Source organism: Mytilus edulis, chromosome 10 (genome assembly GCF_963676685.1).
Source record: "Mytilus edulis chromosome 10, xbMytEdul2.2, whole genome shotgun sequence".
In the NCBI taxonomy this organism is placed as follows: Eukaryota; Metazoa; Mollusca; class Bivalvia; order Mytilida; family Mytilidae; genus Mytilus; species Mytilus edulis.
This window is the reverse complement of record NC_092353.1, coordinates 43,694,941-43,716,578: the sequence shown is the minus strand read 5'-3', so window position 1 is coordinate 43,716,578 and position 21,638 is coordinate 43,694,941. Positions and strand designations below refer to the sequence as shown.

General features: G+C 32.4%; 1 protein-coding gene across 2 annotated transcripts in view; it reads left to right on the top strand.

Moving 5' to 3' along the window:
- Positions 1-3,395: 3,395 nt before the first annotated feature.
- The window catches only part of LOC139491233 (neuronal acetylcholine receptor subunit alpha-6-like), a 38,215-nt gene continuing 19,972 nt past the window's right edge, over positions 3,396-21,638 (top strand). The window contains exons 1-2 of one of the 2 annotated variants that reach the window (XM_071278722.1): positions 3,396-4,219; positions 19,766-19,914. In XM_071278722.1, coding sequence (XP_071134823.1) covers positions 4,162-4,219; positions 19,766-19,914 — 207 coding nt within the window. In that variant the 5' untranslated portion in view covers positions 3,396-4,161. Of the gene's footprint in view, positions 4,220-4,439; positions 4,580-19,765; positions 19,915-21,638 lie in introns of those variants that run through there. The other variant, XM_071278723.1, reaches the window with a different exon arrangement.

The window sequence follows — 21,638 nt, the reverse complement described above, 5'->3', positions numbered from 1 at the left end:
TCCGCCTCTGATTTTCACATAAAATATATGAAATCTTTCAAGGTTTTGTTTGTCTGTTTGTTATAAGGACTTCTTGTCCATTTTCCCAACCATGCTTCTCGTTTTTATATAGATTAGACCGTTGGGTTTCCCGTTTGAATGGTTTTACACTAGTAATTTTGGGGCCCTTAATAGTTTGCTGTTCGATGTGAGCCAATGTTCCTTGTTGAAGGCCGTACCTTGACCTAGAATGGTTTACTTTTATAAATTGTTACTTGGACGGAGAGTTGTCTCATTGACTCATACCACATCTTCCTATATCTACTAATATTGACACATGTGTGTCATCTCTGCTATCGTTCACTAAAATATCGTCATTTGAGCTTGATGAACCAGCAATAGGTTGTAATTTAGGTTGCATTGATCGGTCCGTCATCTCTGCTGGATCAGGATTCGTTACTATCAGAACTCCCTTTGCCTCTACATCAACCCCTACCACCACGCCCACGTGTTCTAGTAGATTTTGGTGGCATGACTGTATTGTTTCAGAGAAATCTACATATTAATCAGACACAGAAGGAATGGAACTGTATTGATGTTGACGTTTTTGCTGAGAACGTAGTAAGATCGCAGTATGAATGTAGTATAATCGTGGTAAGAACGTGCTATAAGCGCAGAAGAAACGTGGTAAGATCGTGTTGCAATCGGATAACTCGTGGTATGGTCGTTGTGAGAACGTGATGAGCGTAGAAAGATCTTGATAAGCGTAGTGAGGTCGCAGAATAAGCGCGGTGAAAAACGTCGTATAATCATAGCGGGATCGTTGTAGAAGCGTACTGAGGACGTAGTAGCATCGTGAAAGCAATGGAAATTTACATTTTCATGCCGCTCATACTGCGACCTCACCACGATCTGAATTTATTTTAGATCGCGGTGAGCGTGGTGCGATCGTGGTCTAGTGGGACTTGGGCTTAAGTAAATGAGAATTGCATGCATTTATAAAATTGTTATATATAAGAATAAATGACAATCCGCCTCCAAGCACCAACGGCCTAGTCCTATATAAAACCTGTTATTGTTTAATAAACTTTGATTTAAAATAAACTTGTTATTGAAAATGTTGTAAATTAGTATTTAAAATCTTCACATATTCACAATAGTGTATACTAGTATAGAAATTGTACGTGTAAAGATAACATTTTCCTATATAGCTGCATCAATACCAGTTTTTATTCGGAAACAAAAAGCAAATTTTACAGGTTCTTCTTTTGAAAACATTTCAAACGGCAGTCTAGTATTTCTTATAACATTTAAGAATTACCTCTTCAGCATCAATTGTGAAGTTAAGAAAAGGAAAAATACAGAAACATAATGAAAAGGGAAAAAATGAAAAAATAATCTTCCTTATGGGGTCTATTCCATGCTCTTAACCTATTCAAACCAACGTTTTCATCGAATGACAGTCTGCCGGACATGTCAAGCAATAAAACTTGTTGACTTAATTTCCAGAAGTTGTCGGATTGATTTTTTTCTCATTTGTTCTCGTGCTGAATGTGATTGAAAGATATGACCGCCGCAGGATTTTACACACAAAAAAAATCACAATCGACTTAAATCAGAATTCATTTTATTAAGGTGTCAAAATTATATTATTAAATTTAAAATGATAATATATGAAAGTCGTCGTGTCATTACAAAAATTATTCAATAGTAAATACATATGTTTTCTTTATGGCGGTGTAAAATACACACAAAAAAAAAGAATGTGTCCCATCCGCACTATCATTTTCCATGTTCAGTGGACCGTGAAAATGGGATAAAATCTCTAATTTGGCATTAAAATTAGAATGATCATATGATAGGAAACATGTTTACTAAGTTTCAAGTTGATTGGACTTCAACTTCATCAAAAACTACCTCGACCAAAAACTTTAACCTGAAGCGGGACGAATGGACGGAAAGACGAACGGACGGACAGACCAGAAAACATAATGCCCATAAATTGGGCATAAAATGTGAAAATATTCAACGAAAAATATGGTAATCAATATCAATTACCCGTTGACGATATAAAATGGCAACCAGAGCTATAAACTGTTATCCTGACAGTCTGGAATGAGGAAAAGAGACATTATTTCAGATCAGTTTTATTTTACAAAGCTAGTAAGAAAATGAATATCAAGACATATGAATATCAAGACAATGATATACATTACTTATATCGTTTGAATTAAATGTATAGGAAAAAGTCCAATTCAACTCATGCTTTCTTTATTGAGAATAAAGAAAGAGATTTATAACAAATTTACTTAAATTAGCTTCAGCACTCATTACGCAAGAATCACAATCCTAGTGTACTATATCATGTCTGTAATATTTTTCGTATTATGTACTATAATTGCCCGGTAAGACCGTCTTTAAAATAACATATCTGAGAAATTAAAAGACAATAAAAACCGTGAGAACAAAAACGGAATGTATACAGGAGTCGTGAGAACAAAACCGGTATGTACAGGAGCATGAGAACAAACTCGGTATGTAGGATATCGTGAGAACAAAACCGGTAAGTCAAGAGTCGTGAGAACAAAACCGGTATGTAAAGGACCATGAGAACAAAACCAGTATGTAGGGGTTGTGAGAACAAAACCAGTATGTGGGGTTGTGAGATCAAAACCGGAATGTAGGGTTTTGAGAACAAAACCAGTATGTAGGGGTTGTGAGAAAAAAAAACAGCATGAAGGGGTTGTGAGAAAAAAAACCGGTTTATAATGGTTGTGAGAACAAAGCCGGTATGTAGGGGTTGTGCGAACCAAACCAGTATGTAGCATTGAAGGGTTTGTGAGAACAAAGCTGGTACAATGTATGTAGGGGTTGTGCACAAAACCGGTATGTAGGGGTTGTGAGAACAAAACCTGTATGTAGGGGTTGTGCGCAAAATCGATATGTAGAGGTTGTGAGAACAAAACCGGTATGTAGGGGTTGTGCTCAAATACAGTATGAAGTGGTTTTGAGAACAAAACTGGTATGTAGTGGTTCAGAGGACAAAACCGGTATGTAGGGGTTTTGAAGACAAAATTGTATCTGACCAGCAAAAAAATGGTGACATTTTCATTGTGATGGTCTGGTTCTTTGACATTAACCTGGTATTTTACTTCCTCTGCATGTTTTGTATAGTTATATGCAATATTTAACGAGAAATGACAGTAAATTAAATAGACAGGTAATATAGATAAGCTGACATAAACAATATACTGTATGTACCTATATATGTTCGACTTGAAAGAGAACACGAGAATTGTTAGATGAAACGAGATATTACGGTCGTAGATAATTGTAATCAGATCAATTTAATACACAAAATACTGTTTTCTTCTACTGTATCAAAAAGCAGATATAAGTACCTTCTTTGATCACAGGTTCAAAGGCACAGACAAATAAATTTAATATACAATCTGAATATACTCTGTCAATTTCAAAGACATGGTCTTCAAAGTTAAGTATTTATATACTAAGTATGTGTCTTTACTTATGTGACCGTTTGGAGAAAATGGCTATAAATTTCAACCGTCCACACTTGAGAAAGTAAATCAGTTTTCTTTATAAAGATAAATTAATTGTGATATTCAAGTGGCTGGTACATTGTGTGAAAGGAGCAGTTGAGATTTAACTAACATTTTTAAAAGGAATGTAATTTTTATTGAATAAACTAAGCTTGATGGATATGAATCTAGCAATTCTTTCTTTATATCAAGCTTGACAAGTGTAAACAGAGGTCTTACACTACGAATATTTGTATTGATTTGCTGTTTAAGAAAGCTTGTTGATCACCCATCTCACAAAACCACTCTCATTCAATCAGTAACGTTAAAGTTTACGGTGTTAAAATCATTATAAGAAACTGATTTGACGAGCAGGCTCGTCTGAGGCTTCAGCTAGAACGTTCAGTCTACAATAACCTTAGTACACATTGATGGAATATTGGAGGTGACCAGATGCGAAAGGCAGAGTGTCAATTTCAGAAGAGTTGAGCCATGTAATTTTCACGTCACTGTAACATTACATTTTGGCAATTTTGACTTCCGCAGGAAGATTTAATTGAAGGCTAATCAAAGGACGTAACGATGGGTTAAGAGATCAAAAGATTTAAATATACTACATCTACTGAACATTTTTAAAATAACAATGTTGGATTTTGTTATGGTTTATCTGCTGGTATCTGCATCACATGCCGCGTATCAAGGTAAATATCTTTATTTATATATCTCTATTAAATTACGATGCATTAAATACGGATTCCAGTTATAAGGTTTTTATGAGGAAAAAATAATCAAACTATGAAATCATACTGTGACAATCAACTTGTGTTTCCTTTGGAAAACGAAGACTAAAAGTACCACCAGATTACTGGATTAGAACAGAGATATCCACTTACGACGGGATGGCAATCTTTTGGGATGTGAGATATAAGGGATAAAAATGTGAGGATCTGGGATATAGGGGTAAAAAATTATGATCCGGGAAAAAGAAGAAAACTAAAAGAGCAGGATTAGGATTCGAGCACCTCCTTTCGATGTTTTTAATGACACGTGAATATATAGAGGTTTGTTTGGTTCTTTTGATACCATACTCATTTCAGTAAAAATACAAAAAGTTTTGAAATATACTTGCTTTTGAAATAAATAAAAGGGGAAAACCACCTTTCGTCTTTACTTTGAAAATTCTTTCTCGTCTTACAAATCTTACAAAACTTTTCTTTCGTGTACTTGTTTGAAGATGGGAAGTACTTTAAGAAATACTTGATCAATAATTAAAGAAAACTTCATTTATGTTGACATTATTCTGTAATCATATTTAAATATACATTAAAGTTTGACAGGATTCAAATCGGGTCATATTATCTTGCTCACTGACTTTTTAAGGGCAACGCAAATCACTTTCAAGCCTCATTACGTGATTTTTATCGAAAGATTGTTTACTAAGCTAACCAATAATTTTGTTGTCACAAATGTACAATAACATGCCAAAAGGAAATTATGCATAACCTTATATTTAAAAAAAAAAATACTGTTATTAGAAGCCACATTTAATGATAATGTAAATATAGATTTGGGTGGTCACAATCCATTTTTGATATTACAAGTATATACTTTTGTTTACCATGTTGTCGACAATGGTGTGTGTTTAGCTTTACCATTTTAGTATTTAAGAGGTATTTTTAAAAGCGTTAAAATTTGTTTAAATAAAAAAAAATACAACTTATTACTGATATTTGCTAATCATTTCCGTAAATATAGTATGTAAAGCATGTACAGTTATTGAAATTTCTTATAATACTATTCCTAATTAATTTTTCGGATACTTTTTTAATTTTTTTACCAACATCACGACGATATTTTGTGGATGATGTTTGTAATCCCTTTATGTATTTTACAAGGGAATATTTGAGTTTTACATATTCACTCGCGCAATTTTTTCTTCTTGGAAAAGCTGAGAAAATATATCGGTCGCGAAAATAAGTTGGTTAACAGTAATTATGTTTTACTTCCCAATGAAATCATGATTACGTGCATATGTAAATATGTCCAATATTTACCAGGGAGAAAAAAATCACCGACATTCTTCAACTTTTAATTAAGTTGAATTATGGTTCCAAAGTCTAAGTATATGTTGCATGCTAAGTGTCATCTCGTTTCAATAGAGGGTATTGATCAGAGTATGCGTCAAATTGATTCTTCATCTTGTGTCTTCCTCTAAGTGTCATCTCGTATCTACAGAGGGTCTTGATGAGATCATGCGTCAAATTGATTCTTCATCTTGTGTCTTCCTCTAAGTGTCATCTCGTATCTACAGGGGGTCTTGATGAGAGCATGCGTCAAATTGAATCTTCATCTTTTGTCTTCCTCTAAGTGTCATCTCGTATCTACAGAGGGTCTTGATGAGATCATGCGTCAAATTGATTCTTCATCTTGTGTCTTCCTGTAAGTGTCACATCGTATCCACAGAGGGTCATGATGAGAGCATGCGTCAAATTGCTTCTTGAGTCTTCCTGTTCTGAAAGAGGCAGATGAACTTCTGATGCATGTGTAGCTATTTTACTCCGATGTGTATTGTTTCTTCTTATTGGTTATATTTCTGCTGATGCTGCTTCTTTTGAAAGGGTGGGACAGGACCTGTTATCAAACTTTTCAAATGGAAAATATGCAAGTGGTCGATCAATGCATTAATGAGATGAGCATAACGCAGAAATTTAAATAGTTCGTGTGGTTCTGGCTAAAAATATTAAGTTAAGAATAGTTATAATGTTGAATTATTGCCGTTAATTCTGGTGTGGTAATAATTGAAATAAGTTATATACATGTCTTTTTTTGCAATTGCAATTGCCTTTAATACGTGTTGGTGATATGCCGTTGACCGAGAATCATGGCGGGAAAAAAATCAGTAATATCGTTTAGGGGATCGGGAGTGATTCCATCGAGTAATACACAATATACCTATATTTAAACATATCCATAATAGGTATTAAACATATGAATAATAGGTACATGTAAAGAATTGTCTTCCCCACAACTGAGTTGCAGTTTCATGCATATTTATCTTATGCCATTCAACATTGATAATTGTAGCCAAAACTTTTGATTTAGTAAGCCATTGAATAGTAAGTTGTAATTATAGATAACCTTATTTCTCCTGGTATAAACCACCCCTCAATTTAGACATAAAACCAATACGTGTACAAAATATCCAAGTATAATCAATTCATTGTACTTGTACCAAATATACAAGTATATAAACACTCTGAGTATAAATACACGCCATAAAAGGCTATAATAAATACCAAAGACTTTGTAAAGTGGATAGTCGCACGACACCGCGGATGCTCTATATTTATTAAGAAATAAACATAATTCATACATATATCTTCACACATAATATATAATTCATACATCAATATAAAACAAAAAACTCTTCATTGACCAAGAAAATCTGACTGTTCAGATTGACGGTGTCGGCTTGCTGAAAGATTACATATATAGGCAGTAAAATACCGCGAAATAATTTTGAAGCGGGGAAAACCTATCGCCCTCTATGCTACATATGATGAAAACACCCAGGAGAAATTAATTTCATTCTAATGTACCGCCCGTTTATACGAATGAAATTACAATTATTTATATTTTTTTCTGTAGCTTGATAACCGTCACTGTTACATATGAAAAAACACTTAAAAACACACTTTCTTCAGTTTGATTTTCTCTCTCGATTTTTTGGCTTGATTATTTTTTGAAATATCCGTTTTTTGGCTTGAATATTTCCGGATTCCGTTTTAGGAGCATCATGCGGTCACCCACGCTCTGCTTACTCCGATGGTTACGCTTTGTGGTTACCTACAGTCTAACCGTATGAGTTTTAATTCAATCAAGAATCCTGAGTCACGTGGCTGGTAACTGTTAAAGCAAACGCAACACACCAAACACAACGGTTACGCTGATTGCTTTAATTTACCTTATCTTGTTTACTATGGTGCAATTTGGTTACGCTGGTTGCTTTAATTTACCTTATTTTGTTTACTATGGTGCAATCTGGTTACGCTGGTTGCTTTAATTTACTTTATCTTGTCTACCATTGTAACAATTTGCTTACGCTGATTGCTTTAATTTACCTTATTTTGTTTACCATTGGTGCACTTTGGTTACGCTGGTTGTTTTAATTTACCTTATCTTGTTTACCATTGGTGCAATTTGCTTACGCTGGTTGCTTTAATTTACCTTATTTTGTTTACCATTGGTGCACTTTGGTTACGCTGGTTGTTTTAATTAACCTTATCTTGTTTACCATTGTAACAATTTGCTTACGCTGGTTGCTTTAATTTACCTTATTTTGTTTACCATTGGTGCACTTTGGTTACGCTGGTTGTTTTAATTTACCTTATCTTGTTTACCATTGGTGCAATTTGCTTACGCTGGTTGCTTTAATTTACCTTATCTTGTTTACCATTGGTGCAATTTGCTTACGCTGATTGCTTTAATTTACCTTATCTTGTCAACCATTGGTGCAACTTGATTAAAACCTCGCATCTCGATGTGGTCCCGTTTATCGAAATGTTTCACGATATTCGTAACCCCAAGAAAGTAACGCTGATTGTCAAAATAATGTGGTCCAGCATATTCGAATCAGCAGATTTTTGTCAGTTATTAGCATTTCCGAAAGCAATTTCATACATACTTTTAAGATGCTAACAGACATTATTAATTACTTTGTAAATAATATATCTTTGTTTCAATCAAGACTTTTTTTTATCGTAGAATCGATTGGTTAGCACATTAATATGAATAACGAAAGAAGGAATTGACAAAGGGATATATAAGACAATGTTTCTCTTTGAAGGTGTCTGCAGTAACATATTTCCAATTTTTCATTGAATATATATGGTTTAGAATGTTTTTGAGTTTGCATTGGTTCAAGATTTGCCATTTCTTTTCACCATCTTAAAGCTTGTTTTATATATTTATATTTGTGAAATGTATCGTTTGCGAACTACAAAAAGTACATGTAAATAAATAAGCACAGCCGACCATTTCAAGTTCCAAGATGAACATTTGTTGTTTATAATCACCTCACAGCAAGATTCTGTTTGGTCGAAAAATTCCTCTGCTTAAATCGTTATTTGTCAGGTACTCTTGATTCTAACGAAGCTGCCATGTAAACAGTCAGAATATTACAGCCGATTGCATTGAGTGTGGAGTCAAAGGTAATATCTTTGGTTAGCTTGCTTCATAGCTTAACCATGAAGTCATTATTATGTTAGGCAAACTACCCTCCTTTAAGAGTAGAATAAACTGTCAGATAACCAATCTATCTGTCTGTTGGACTAGGCTACTTCGAAAGGATGGTATTATACCTGAGCTGATAGTGACTTCACGGTTCAACTAACAAGCAAGCTAACCAAAAATATAACCGTTGACTACACACTCAATGAAATCGGCTCTAAACATTTCACAATTTCTCATGAAGAAATTATTTTCCAGAAAAAAAAATGTGTTCATCAAACTTGAATACTGTAAATTCAGAAATAATTGCAAGGATTTTATTATTGCGAAAAATGCTTAAGAGTTGTAAACGCAATAATTTAAACTCGCATTTTGAAATATTTTATATCAAACAGGATTTTTCTCAAAATCGTCAAAATTATAATCGCATTTAAGTCTAAAACTGACAAAATCACAATAATAAATACATGCAATAGTTTCTGTTTGAATAAATAAATATCCCATGTGTTAATTTGTAAAGGTTTGCTCATAATTCTTCCGGCTTTCAACGAACCAAATTTATAAAGTGGTATTTGCGCATGACTGAATGAGTTATTCTCTCGAATCCAAGGAAAACAAATTTGTAGACAGATTTGATGTATTGTCCCACAAAGGATCAACTTTACTCAAGACAAATGCAATGTTAAAATCTCAAGATGTAATAAACAGTAGCACTTCAGATATATGATAATTCAATAAGTGTCAACACATTGATTAATTCTTTTAATAAGAGCGTTCTTATTTATTAAGATAGATAAACGGGCATTTTATTTTATTCATTTTTTTAACTTTACGATTTGATTAATATATAATGTGAGAAAGATCTTTACAGCAGAATGCATCGAGTGTGTAGGTAAAGGTATACTCTTTAGTTAGCTGAACCGTGAAGTCATCACAAATGTATTAGGTCTCATTTCGGTAGTCTAGTCCTACAAACAGATAGATTGGTTATCTGTCGGACTAGTCTTCTCTTAAGGAGGAAAGTGTACCTAACTTAATAATGACTTCATGGTTTCAGCTAGCAAGCAAGCTATCAAATACAAAGGTAGTTAGATTCCAAAATTGATCTTCAACAAAGACAGGTATAGAATCAAACCAAACTGCAGCAATACCTAAGTATACACTAATAATGCTAGCTTTGAAAAGTGCAAAGACGCTCATAGTTTGTAACTTTGCATTGTCTTTCAAGGGTTTCGAGTATGAAAGTTTTTGTACACGTGAAATGCGAGCTTGAAGAAAGATCGTATTATTTTACATCTGTAAACATGCTTCATTCGTTAAAAATTTCTGACAGGTGGATCAGAGCATGATTAACAACATTGAATTTTCCTCTGCCGAGTCAATAGGAAGATTTAAAAAAATTCTCTCCTTACTTTTTAAATTCATATTTCAAAGTTTTAGGCACTAGAATTTACAATCATGTCGGAAATTTGGACATTAAAACGAAAAAAAAATGTTAAGATAAAATCGCGAATATGGAATATGGAAACTGTATTTTGTTTCGTCTGTGGGTTGCTGTCTCAAAGACTAAAACTTTATTTCCTTTTTTTTTCTCTCCCATAATTTTGAAATTAAAGTCGCATGCAAGTCTTCTTTCAATATTTAATTAGTCACAAAAAAGAAAAGATCATCACTATATACTTATGGGCTACTCTGTTTTTGATTGGCGAGCTCTCTTTTTATAGCGTTTTTCAATTGTTTTCTTATTTATGGAAGATTTCTTGTTTTGAGCACTTCTGAAATATCTAATTGATGAAGTTTAGTTATCTTAGACCATCTTTTCATCTTTATGATTTAAAAAGTAAATTCACAAAAATACTGAACTAGGAAAATTTAAAACGGAAAGTCCCTAATTAAATGGCAAAATCAAAAGCTCAAACAATTCAGACGAATGGATAACTACTGTCATATTCCTGACTTGGTACATGCATTAGCTTATGTAGAAAATGGTGGATTAAATGGTTTTATAGCTAGCTAAACCTCTCAATTTTATGACAGTCGAATCAAATTCCAATATATTGATAACGATGTGTGAACAAAACAGGCATAAAAGGTAGAAATGTAAAAAATATGGTGACAGCAGTCAACATTACATGTTATAATCTAATTCACTATATAAAAAAACTAATATGTAACATAGAATCACATATAGGTATATAGACAAAGCACATTAGCAAAAATGAAAGACATTAGCAAAAATGAAAGACAATAATACAAAAAATTACAAAAGCACAATAACATAATGACAGGATTTATAACTGTCTTTCAGTTGTATTGTACCGTCTATGATATTTTTTTACATTTAATGTTTAGCCTCTGGAGATCTTATAATTTTGTATTTATCAGTATACTACTTGCCAATGCATTCAAACGTAAAATTTCCTTTTTATATCAATACATTTGATAAGAGGTTATAGCTAAACAGTTATCCTCTGTTCATTGTTTCTGTATATTTTCATGCGACTTTTATGTTCCTAATTATCTTGTACGCACGTGTTATGTAATCTTTTAATGATGTCATGATATATTAAACATGCACTAAATAAAAAATAAGTGTATTATAGCAACAAAAAAAAGTGATTTTAATGAGGTCACGTGATTTAGATAATCGGCTGGTGTTCCACTTTCTAAGTTATCTGCCAGTCTTTATTTTTGAACTTAGTCGTTTTTTCTCTCGCTATAATTGATTCGACTTTCAGGCACTGCGATTTTTTTATTCCGTTGCATTTTAATTGAGACAGTGCATGTCTTCAAGGCTTGTTGATTAGTTAGATCTTTCAAATATAAAATACATTACCAAACATGCTTCCTTCGACACATGTAGTTTTTCCTTCTTTTTGTCGCAATTAAAAAAAGTATATATAAAAAATTGTGAAAATAAGTAGCTTCAACATTGTAAATCGATAAACGTATGTGTGCATTGATCAATTAAATCTATTTTGATTTAGCATATCGCCTAAAATATGCACATTAAAATGCATAAAAATATAAAGCAACATGATAGAGCAAGCATATGAAACGTTCCAGCGAATTAAATTTCATCAACACTTTCCTATTGTACACTAGTAAAAAACTAATGATCGACGATTATTAGTGGTGCTTATATGCTGAAACACGCAATAAAATTAATTAGTTTAATGGTATACAGATAAATAAAAAGGACTTATGCGTACCCAAATTTGACTTAAGTGACCTTACTTGACACAACTACCGTTTTTTATGAGAACCCGTTTAAACTGATAAGAAGGAACAGTCTTTTCTGAGATCGCTCTTAACTCTCATATAAAGGAGGAAGATTGATCTTCAATCGGCTACAAAAGTCCATCTCAATTTCCCAACGTATTCGGAATTCAAGAGCTTGTAGCTCCTACTCAGACTTTGTAAAACGTCACCAGTGTCTAAGCAGAAAGTTGATGAACCAGGCGTATGTCAAAGAACGTATCGTCTTTTTACTGTTTAAGTCATTTAGCGTGACTCTGCATGTACTTATTTATATCGCTATTGTGTTATTGTTCTATGATAAATTTTGTATTCACGTATTTCATTTTTCCTAGTGTGCTTTGTCTGCACGCATTTCTGTGTTTCTTTGATATATATCACGTGGCTCTGTATTTATACATCCCGCCATTGTGTTATTGTTCTATGATAAGTTTTGTATTCTTGTCTTTCATTTTTGTTTATGTGCTTTGTCTTTATGTCTGTTTGTGCTTCTTTGTTGCATATTTGTTTGTTCTTATATTGATTAAGATTATAATACAATGTTGACGTCTGCTGTACACTCATTTTGACATGTTTATCTATTATGTCTGTTTGTTTTGTTCACACATCGTTGAAAATATAATGCAATTTGAAGGGACTGTCATTCAAATGAAAGGTTAAGCTTAGTTAAATATGACAGTTGTTATTCATTCGTTTGATGTGTGCGAGTTTTTGATTTTGCCATTCGATTAGGGACTTTCCGTTTTGAGTTTTCATCCAAGTTCAGCATATTTGTGATTTTACTTTCTCCTCTAAAGGTGGTTTTAAAAAGATGGATCTTATGTGAAACCATTTTTCTTCAATAGTAAACGCTTACATCTATCTTAATCAATCTTGTTTTTAGTGTGATGTGTGAACCAGAATGTTAATTAATGACTGCATACGAAATATTAATAATTCAAAAAAAGGGGCGAAAGTAACCAGAGGAAACAGAAAAACCCAAAAATCGAAAATGAATTGACAACGCCATGGCTTAAAATGAAAAAGACAAACAGACAAATAATAGTACACAAGACACAACATAGAAAACTAAAGACTGAGCAACACGAACTCTACCAAAAACTAGGCATGATCTCAGATGCTCCGGAAGGGTAAGCAGATCCTGCTCCACATGTGGCATCCGCCGTGTTGCTCATGTTATTACAAATCCGGTAAATAGTCAAATCGGTAGGTCACATTCATGAACAAGGAAGGGGATTGTAGTTACGACGTACGCAGCATATCCAATATCATCTGTGAAACGGTTGTTTCATAACGGTCAACAAACTCGTGATGGCGTCCGAAAAATTTACGAAGGGATGATTTCAACTTAGCCATTTGGAACTCTTTGTTTGATATCTTTCTTGTGAGCAGCAACCCTCTATCAACGAAATCATGATAGCAAATACAAGCACGGGAATATCGTATAAATTGTGAGATATATACTATTTTCTGTCAGTAATTTTGCAGTATGTGCATGAAATATTTGCCACTGGACGTTAAACGCCCAATAATCAATAAATCAATCCGCGCGAGATGCATTCGTTATGATACTGTTGACGATTGTTTTTATAAATAACAATATGCAGTAGGAGCATGTATAACCCCTACGTATACAAGAGTTATTTTTTTTTAAATTCAAACATATCTGTTTTGGTGAGAGAACAACATAAACAATATCATTGAAAGAGACAATGCAATGCCATACGTGTTTCCTTGAGATAATGATAGCTTTCTAAGGATACCGTAATCGTACGGACATCTAAGGCTTGATTGAAACTGAGAAGGTTGTGTCAAGGAAAAACGTCTGTCTTTGTCTCAAAGGCTTCATTAAACAACAACATATTAATCTCAGTGGTAGACAAATTATAACGTTGGTCTGAGTAAAATAATGCTTCTTACTTAATTACAAATCTTAATATATTGTTGGCATATGATTACAGGTCTTTTACACGGTAATATGTCTTTCAAAAGTCAATAGATTTTTTTGGTGCATTACAACTTGTAGAAGGTCGATTAGCGTCTCTTCAAAATATTTTTTTTTGTCGTAAAACCATATCGTAATTGATTAAGACAGTAAATAAGAAACATGCGAGGAAAAATATTCGATCTTTTTTTGAAGAAATTTCAATATCACATACTTCCGTGCTTCGAACAAAACGTCTTCTCTGATTATACCAAGAAGAAGACGAATTAACTAATATCTTTAACAATATATGAGCAATTTGAAACAACTACATATACAGTGAAACCTGTTTTAAAAGACCACTTAATGGACAGCAAAAAAGTGGTTTCTTAAGACAGGTGGTCTTTGAAAACAGGTTCAATTAAAATGAAATGTACTACAGAGGGATCTAAAATTAATGGTCTTATAACACAGATTTTTGCTTAATACATGTGGTCTCTAAAGCAGGTTTGATTGTATTTGTCTAACAGTTGGTATTTTTTTAATTCAACATGGAGGGTCTAAGAGATTTAAAAGATGATGTTTTTGATTGCTCATTAATCTTCTTTAGACAAACCTCTTATCTAATGATACACCTATGATGTTTAAACCCCCAAACAAGAATCAAAAACATTATGCAACACGTGCAACATGTGCACGATAGATGAAAGGTTAACTGAATCATTACATAAAAGTGTATGATACTTCAAATCGTTGATCATTATTACATTGGGGAACGAATGTATTGTTTTTTAATTTTAATTATATTTTTAGTTTGCCGGGTTAATTGTTAATGGCATCAGACAAACATTCATTCAATCATTTAATTTAAGAATTGAATTCTTCTTTTTGTAACTTTATTAGGGTTTAAAAGCGTTGACCGAAGTACATTTTGTATGAAACGCGGAAGCGCTTCATTCTAAAAATGTGCGCATGGTCAACGATTTTTCAACCCTATAATTACATTAGATGTATATTTCATTATGATACTTTATTCTGATTGGCTAAAAGTGAATTAAATAAAACAATAATAAAATTCGTGTTTTCATGATCATTGCTATAAAAATGTAATTATAAGTATTGAATGCTTCTTTTTGTAACTTCATTGGGGTGTAAAAGCGTTGACCGCGCTTCATACTAAAAAAATGAAGTTGCAAAAAGAAGCATTCAATTCTTAAATGAAGTCACAAAAAGAAGCATTCAATACTTATAATTACATTTTTAGCTACGATCATGCAAACACGAATTTTATATTTTTTTTATTTAATTCACCTGTGCACTTTATTGAGGGACCTCGTGTTATCCTGAATGATAAGTTTTATTGGGTAATGCAATTGCTTAAGGAATATCACGTGATGTGCAGTTAGCTAATCAAAATAACGTATTATAATGAAACATACATCTAATGTAATTAATGTAATATGTCTTTTCTGTCTTCCTGATCTTCCAGAATTGTAAAATTTCTTATCATATCGTCCATTCATAAGTTCATTTGGCAAATAACCTATGAGATATAAACAAACTAAAATATGATTATTTTTTAATAGTCATTTTAAATGACAATGAAATAGTGAAATAATAATTCGATTATTCCCAGAAAAGGTTGGTATTTGTTACGGGCGAGACAAATTTAATACATATGATTTTTTAGTTATTGGCGCTTTTGACATATTGAAGAAAAATGAATGTGATTAGCGCAAACGTGTAATAGATCCCTGTTTGTAGTGAGTGACGTCATGCTTTAAGTATATGAAAGAACCATTGCAATATATCTTTTAGTGGTTCGTATATATGGGGTCTGTTGCAAGGCAAATGTCTGGCCCTTTTCAATGCCTTCTTTTTTCAATAGGTATATTCCACCCTACATCACGCCGAATACGATATCCACATTATGGGCAACAGATACTCAGTCCTTTACGCCAAAAATCTTGCTCGGTCCTTTGCGTCAAACGTCTAGCTCGGTCTTTTGCGCCCCCGTTTGCGCCCTTTAAAGAAAATATTTGGAAAATAGTTGGAATAATTCATCTGATAATAGACGTAGTTTGAAGAACGAGGCAACTGCTTAGGAAATTCAAATAGATGAAGGAGTTGCGATTTTTCTTTGAGGGATCAGCATTGTAAGATTGAATTTTGCAGAGATAGAAAGTTAAGATATTTTGTTCAAAATGAACATGATGAAGTTCGGTTAATTTTTTCAACAATTGAGTAGAAAGAACTTTAACACAAGCAGCATTGATTTGAACTTTCTATAATTACTTTAAAAGTAAGTAAGATGATGAAATTGATTTAGACATTCTTGTAATCGTTTCTGTTTTTTATTACTTTGTGTTTATCTAGTAAAACATATTAAAGAAATGTTACATGAAAAAGGCAGTATTGTTACTACGTAAATTCCATGAGTCTGCAGTTCTATTTCTGTTTTCCTTCTTTTTTATCTTGTATACTACAAACTAAGTGTTGTCAAACCATACCCTGAGAGCCTGTACTTCGTCAAATGTTCAAATATTTATCTAACTCAAGGTTTTTGGTAACGGCTCATTTATCGCACTACATGTGTTACATAATTCTTCAAATATCTGTAATCATGAATGGTGGTATGAAAATAATTAATCATTTTGTATTACTTTAAAAGCAGGTTGATCCAATAAGATACAAATCAGATTTAAATAAGATAGCATTTCTAATCAATTTAAAACCTCTTTATGTCATAAAAATCTTAAATTATATAGATTATCTTATGAATTGAATATAAAAGACTTTTTATGTGCCATGATATCAACATCTTCTTTTATGCTTAATGCAATAAATATACATTTCAACTATATGAAATAAACTTACAGTGTTGATAACGAATAAATTGTTTAACACCTTGAGGTAGTGTTTGTATCTTTGAAATTACTATGCAATGTGTTTTCTGTAGATATTTATACCTTTATTGCCAAAAACTTGCAAAAACGATTTTCAAAAAAAATCATATGCGATAAGAAAAGAAAAAATAAACAAAATGAATACAGTTTATTTACAATTAAGAAAAAGAAAACTAAGAATAAAAACGAGTTCAAAAGAAACACAGCTTTTTGATAAGAAACTTTACCACAACTCAAAGTAAATACTTGAATTGCAGAAATTACAAATAGTGAAATTGGAACAGAAATAAGAAAACTAAAATAAAATAAAACGTTTACTGATGGAAAAAAATATAAGCGTTATATCAAGTGCTCATAAAATCTTTGAATTGTCTTCTTTGTATTCGGTGCCATATCTTAAAAGATCTTAATGTCCTTAATGTGTCCAATTTAATTAAATATCTTAATTTGACACGTTTTGTGATATCTTAACGATTTAATGTTAACACCATACAAAGGCAATTTAAGTTGTCAGTTTATTTTCAATATATGAGTTTGACTGTCCCTCTGGTATCTTTCGTCCCTCTTTTATGTATTTTTTTTACAGTCTATTAAAATTTATCACCGTTTAAACTGAAGACGCCCATTTTTGCGCAAAGAGTCTGTTCCATGTCAGATATCCCTGCATCATATCAACTAATGAAAATATCACTGAAACTCAAATAATTGTATCTGAAAATAAAAATATAACGAGCTAATGAACACGTATGCAATATAAAAATTAAAACTCCCTCTTTGAAAAGCTAATATAACACAAAAACAAAAATAAAAGATGACAACATTTATGATACTAATCCGAACCTTTTTAGAAGGTTAAACTATCTGTAATTTTGAACCTGCTGGTGGGTAATGGAAGAAAATTAAAGTTTTATCATTTAATTAATTTTTACTTTTTTCTTGCGTATACTTAATATAAGATTTTGATAAATAAAGTCAGTTTTATTTTGTGTTTGTTAAGATAACTTAAACAACCCGTTATAGCTGACTGTGTGGGATGGTTTTCTTTACTCATTGTTGAAAGCGATACGATGACCTATAGTTATTCATTTATGTGTCCTTGGTCTTTTATGGAGAGTTGTCTCATTGGCAATCGTACCACATCTTCTTATTTTTATATCAACAAAAACCTTTGTCTTTTGCCATAAAGCGCGAATTTTGGCTAGCCACAAAACCAGGTACAACGCGCCATTTTTTCTTAAAATGTCATGTTCCATGTCAGGAATATGGCAGTTGTTATCTAAAAGTTCGTTTCTATGTATGTTGTATTGTCGTTTGTTTTGTTGTTGCAGTGTTTTGTTGTTTCGTTGTTTTCCTGTTATAGTTGATGTGTCCATTTTAGTTTGTAACCCAGATTTGTTTCTCTCAATCGATTTATGACTTCTGAACAGCGGTATACTACTGTTGTCTTTATTTAAGCATTACAAAACCTTAAGAATCTGTGACATGACCTATTTACTGTTTCTTGACCTATATTATTCAAGTAGCCTTATAATTAGATTCAAGTCTTTTTTTTTCTATATTTCGTGTCAGCCATTTGCATTTCCAACTTGTTCTCACTTTTGGCTGTCATTGTTTGATTTTTCGTCGGAATTAAAGTATCACTGTTACTGATTAATGTGTCTCAGTTTAACACATACTCGCTGAAAAGACGTTAGTTTGTGTTAACTATGTCAGAATATATTTAAAATATCCCTACCCAAAGACATCAGATAATGATCTTTTTTAGTATCATCCATTATTTCAACTAAGGGTAAAGATGATCCTGTACCTGTATGTGAATTATTTTCATTGCAAAATTAATGACTAGCTTTGTTTATAATTTTAAAGGAATAGCGTTCCAACCAGCCAGTTTAGCTCTCAAACAACATTATGGTCTTTATTGAATTTTTTTTATCAATCGTATTTTATTCTTCAATTTTTGTTTATCTATTTGTTAAAACATCTTTTATTGTAAGAAACATTAATCGTACAAGACATTTATTTATTGAAAATGAACTCATCAAATAAAACCGTGCTATGTCAAATTGTAGAATATAATGAAAATATACTGTACATCATATCCTGTCTTTGGTACTTAAAGATATGAATAAAAATAAAATAACAAAACTCCGAGGATTATTCAAAACGGAAAGTCCCTACTCAAAAGGCAAAATCAAAAGCTCAAACACATCAAACGAATGGATAACAACTGTCATATTCCTGACTTTGTACAGGCATTTTCTTGTGCAAAACTGTTGCATATATAATTATTTGTATCTACAGATTGCAATCGAAGTAATTTATTCAGGTTTTCATTTCTTTTTTGTTTTTGTTTTAAATGGTTATCTGATAACAAAGCGCAATTAGTCTATCAGTTAGATAAGACAAATATCAAAATGATTTTTGAAATGGTTAAACTACATCTATGAAATGATGAAAGTTATAAAATCAAAGTTTATTTTTAAAACAGATACGTTAAGTTTAAAAAGCGTGTAGGTTAACACTGCATATATAGTACTTCAAAATGTGTAGCTGCATAACATTACTCAGTTATTTATTTTAAACATATTTATTTATAGTGGATTGGGAAACAAGTTTTGCAACTTATATTAATCCCTTTCCACTTTGCGGGTGCGAGTGCTGCCTTGTAGCGGCATTAGCCTACTCTTTTTTCGAAATCTACAAGGGTGTCTTTAACGTGCAAGAGATATGACTCTCTCTTAACACGGGTCAGCCATTTATCGTCCCCTTCCGACGGACTATCATCGTTAATTTATGAAAAAGCAAAATTACACGTGTTTAATTAGATTACTTAAATTGGCGAACGCGTTTCGTATTTAAAAAAAAAAAAAAAAAAAAAAAATTAATTCTTTTTAACTAAGGGAATAACATTATTCTTCTTTTATTTCCAGGCTTACCAAACACTTCAATTGTTAATGATGAAGAACGCCTCATCAAAACCTTAATGAATGGATACGATCCTAGAATTAGACCTGTGAACGCATCGAGGAGTGCAACAATAGTCGCTCTGGGGTTATCCATCACAGAGATTGTAGAACTAGTAAGTCGTAATAGGTTTCGTATGCTCTCTAGGGTTATCCATTACAGAGATAGTAGAACTAGTAAGTCGTAATATGTTTCGAATGCTCTCTGTGGTTAGCCATTACAGAGATAATAGAACTAGTATGTCGTAATAGGTTTCGTATGCTCTCTGTAATTTTCCATTACAGAGATAATAGAACTAGTAAGTCGTAATAGGTTTCGTATGCTTTCTGGGGTTATTCATTACAGAAATTGTAGAACTAATAAGTCGTTATAGGTTTCGTATGCTTTCTGGGGTTATCCATTACAGAGATAGTAGAACTAGTAAGTCGTAATAGATTTCGTATGCTGGGATTAACCATTACAGAGATAGTAGAACTAGTAAGTCGTAATAGGTTTCGTATGATTGGGTTATCCATTACAAAGATAGTAGAACTAGTAAGTCGTAATAGGTTTCGTATGCTTTCTGGGGTTATTCATCACAGAGCTTGTAGAACTAGTAAATCGTAATAGGCTTCGTATACTGGGTTATCCATTACAGTGATAGTAAAACTAGTAAGTCGTAATAGGTTTCGTATGCTCTCTGGTGTTATCCATTACAGAGATAGTAGAAATAGTAAATCGTAATAGTCCCGACCGCGTGAGGGCTGTATGGCCAGTCAAGGTCGTTAAACACTTCCATTTGTTTGTCGTAATAGGTTTCGTTTGCTTTATATAGATCATTTTTCTTCTCGGCTGTATTCATTTATCAGTGATGTGTGCATTATTTATTTATCTATCATATAGTGTATTTGTATATATATCATATATATTACATGCCATTGTACTGATGATGCATTATTTGCTTAAATTAAAAAAAAAAAACATATGCTCCAATCATTATGTTTGCCTGAATCCTAGAGGATTTATTGTAGTAAGGTTGCATTATCCATGGTCTGGCATTTTCCCTGTTTTCCTTCGATTTACTGTGAAATATGACAGATTAGGAGATTTGACTGAATAAATTAAGACAACAGTAGTATACCGCTGTTCAAAAATCTAGTAATACATTGATTGAGAGAGAAAAAAGTTCGGGTTACATATTAAAACAGAGGGAAACATATCAACTATAAGAGAAAAACAGCGAAACATGTTTTATACAAGACTATGAAAAATGTATATAGAAAATGAACATTTAGATACAAGACTATAGAAAGGCTAATATTGACGAAACTATAATCAGCTGAAAAGACTGTCAAAATTTATCAACAATGAAAGCATCATTACAGGAGAAAAATTGAAAAGATCATTCTGTTCTTTCCTGTGCAACTTTTTGCTGTGTATACATAATACCGTTCAACTATAACAAGGGACTTATTAATAGGATAAGGCAATTATTTTGCCAATCTCACTTAGTCATAACACAAAATGCACAGAAGTGACATTTAACAATAATCTGCTAAACATTACAAAGGCTACTATTGAATAACATAAAATATTGGGATGCAGTTAGAAGCGAAAGATTGGAAGGAAGTTCTGTTACACAAGTGACATCCGTCACATTACTAAATAGTAAAATTCACAAAACTACTGAACTCCGAGGAAAATTCAAAACTGAAAGTCCATAATCAAATGACAAAATCATAAGCTCAAACACATCAAACGTTCACACATTACAGTTAGAAATTCGGTGATGAAGCATATTGGTGATTATACGACTGATGAGTTACCATGCAAATACCATCTACCAAAAAAAATTCTTCG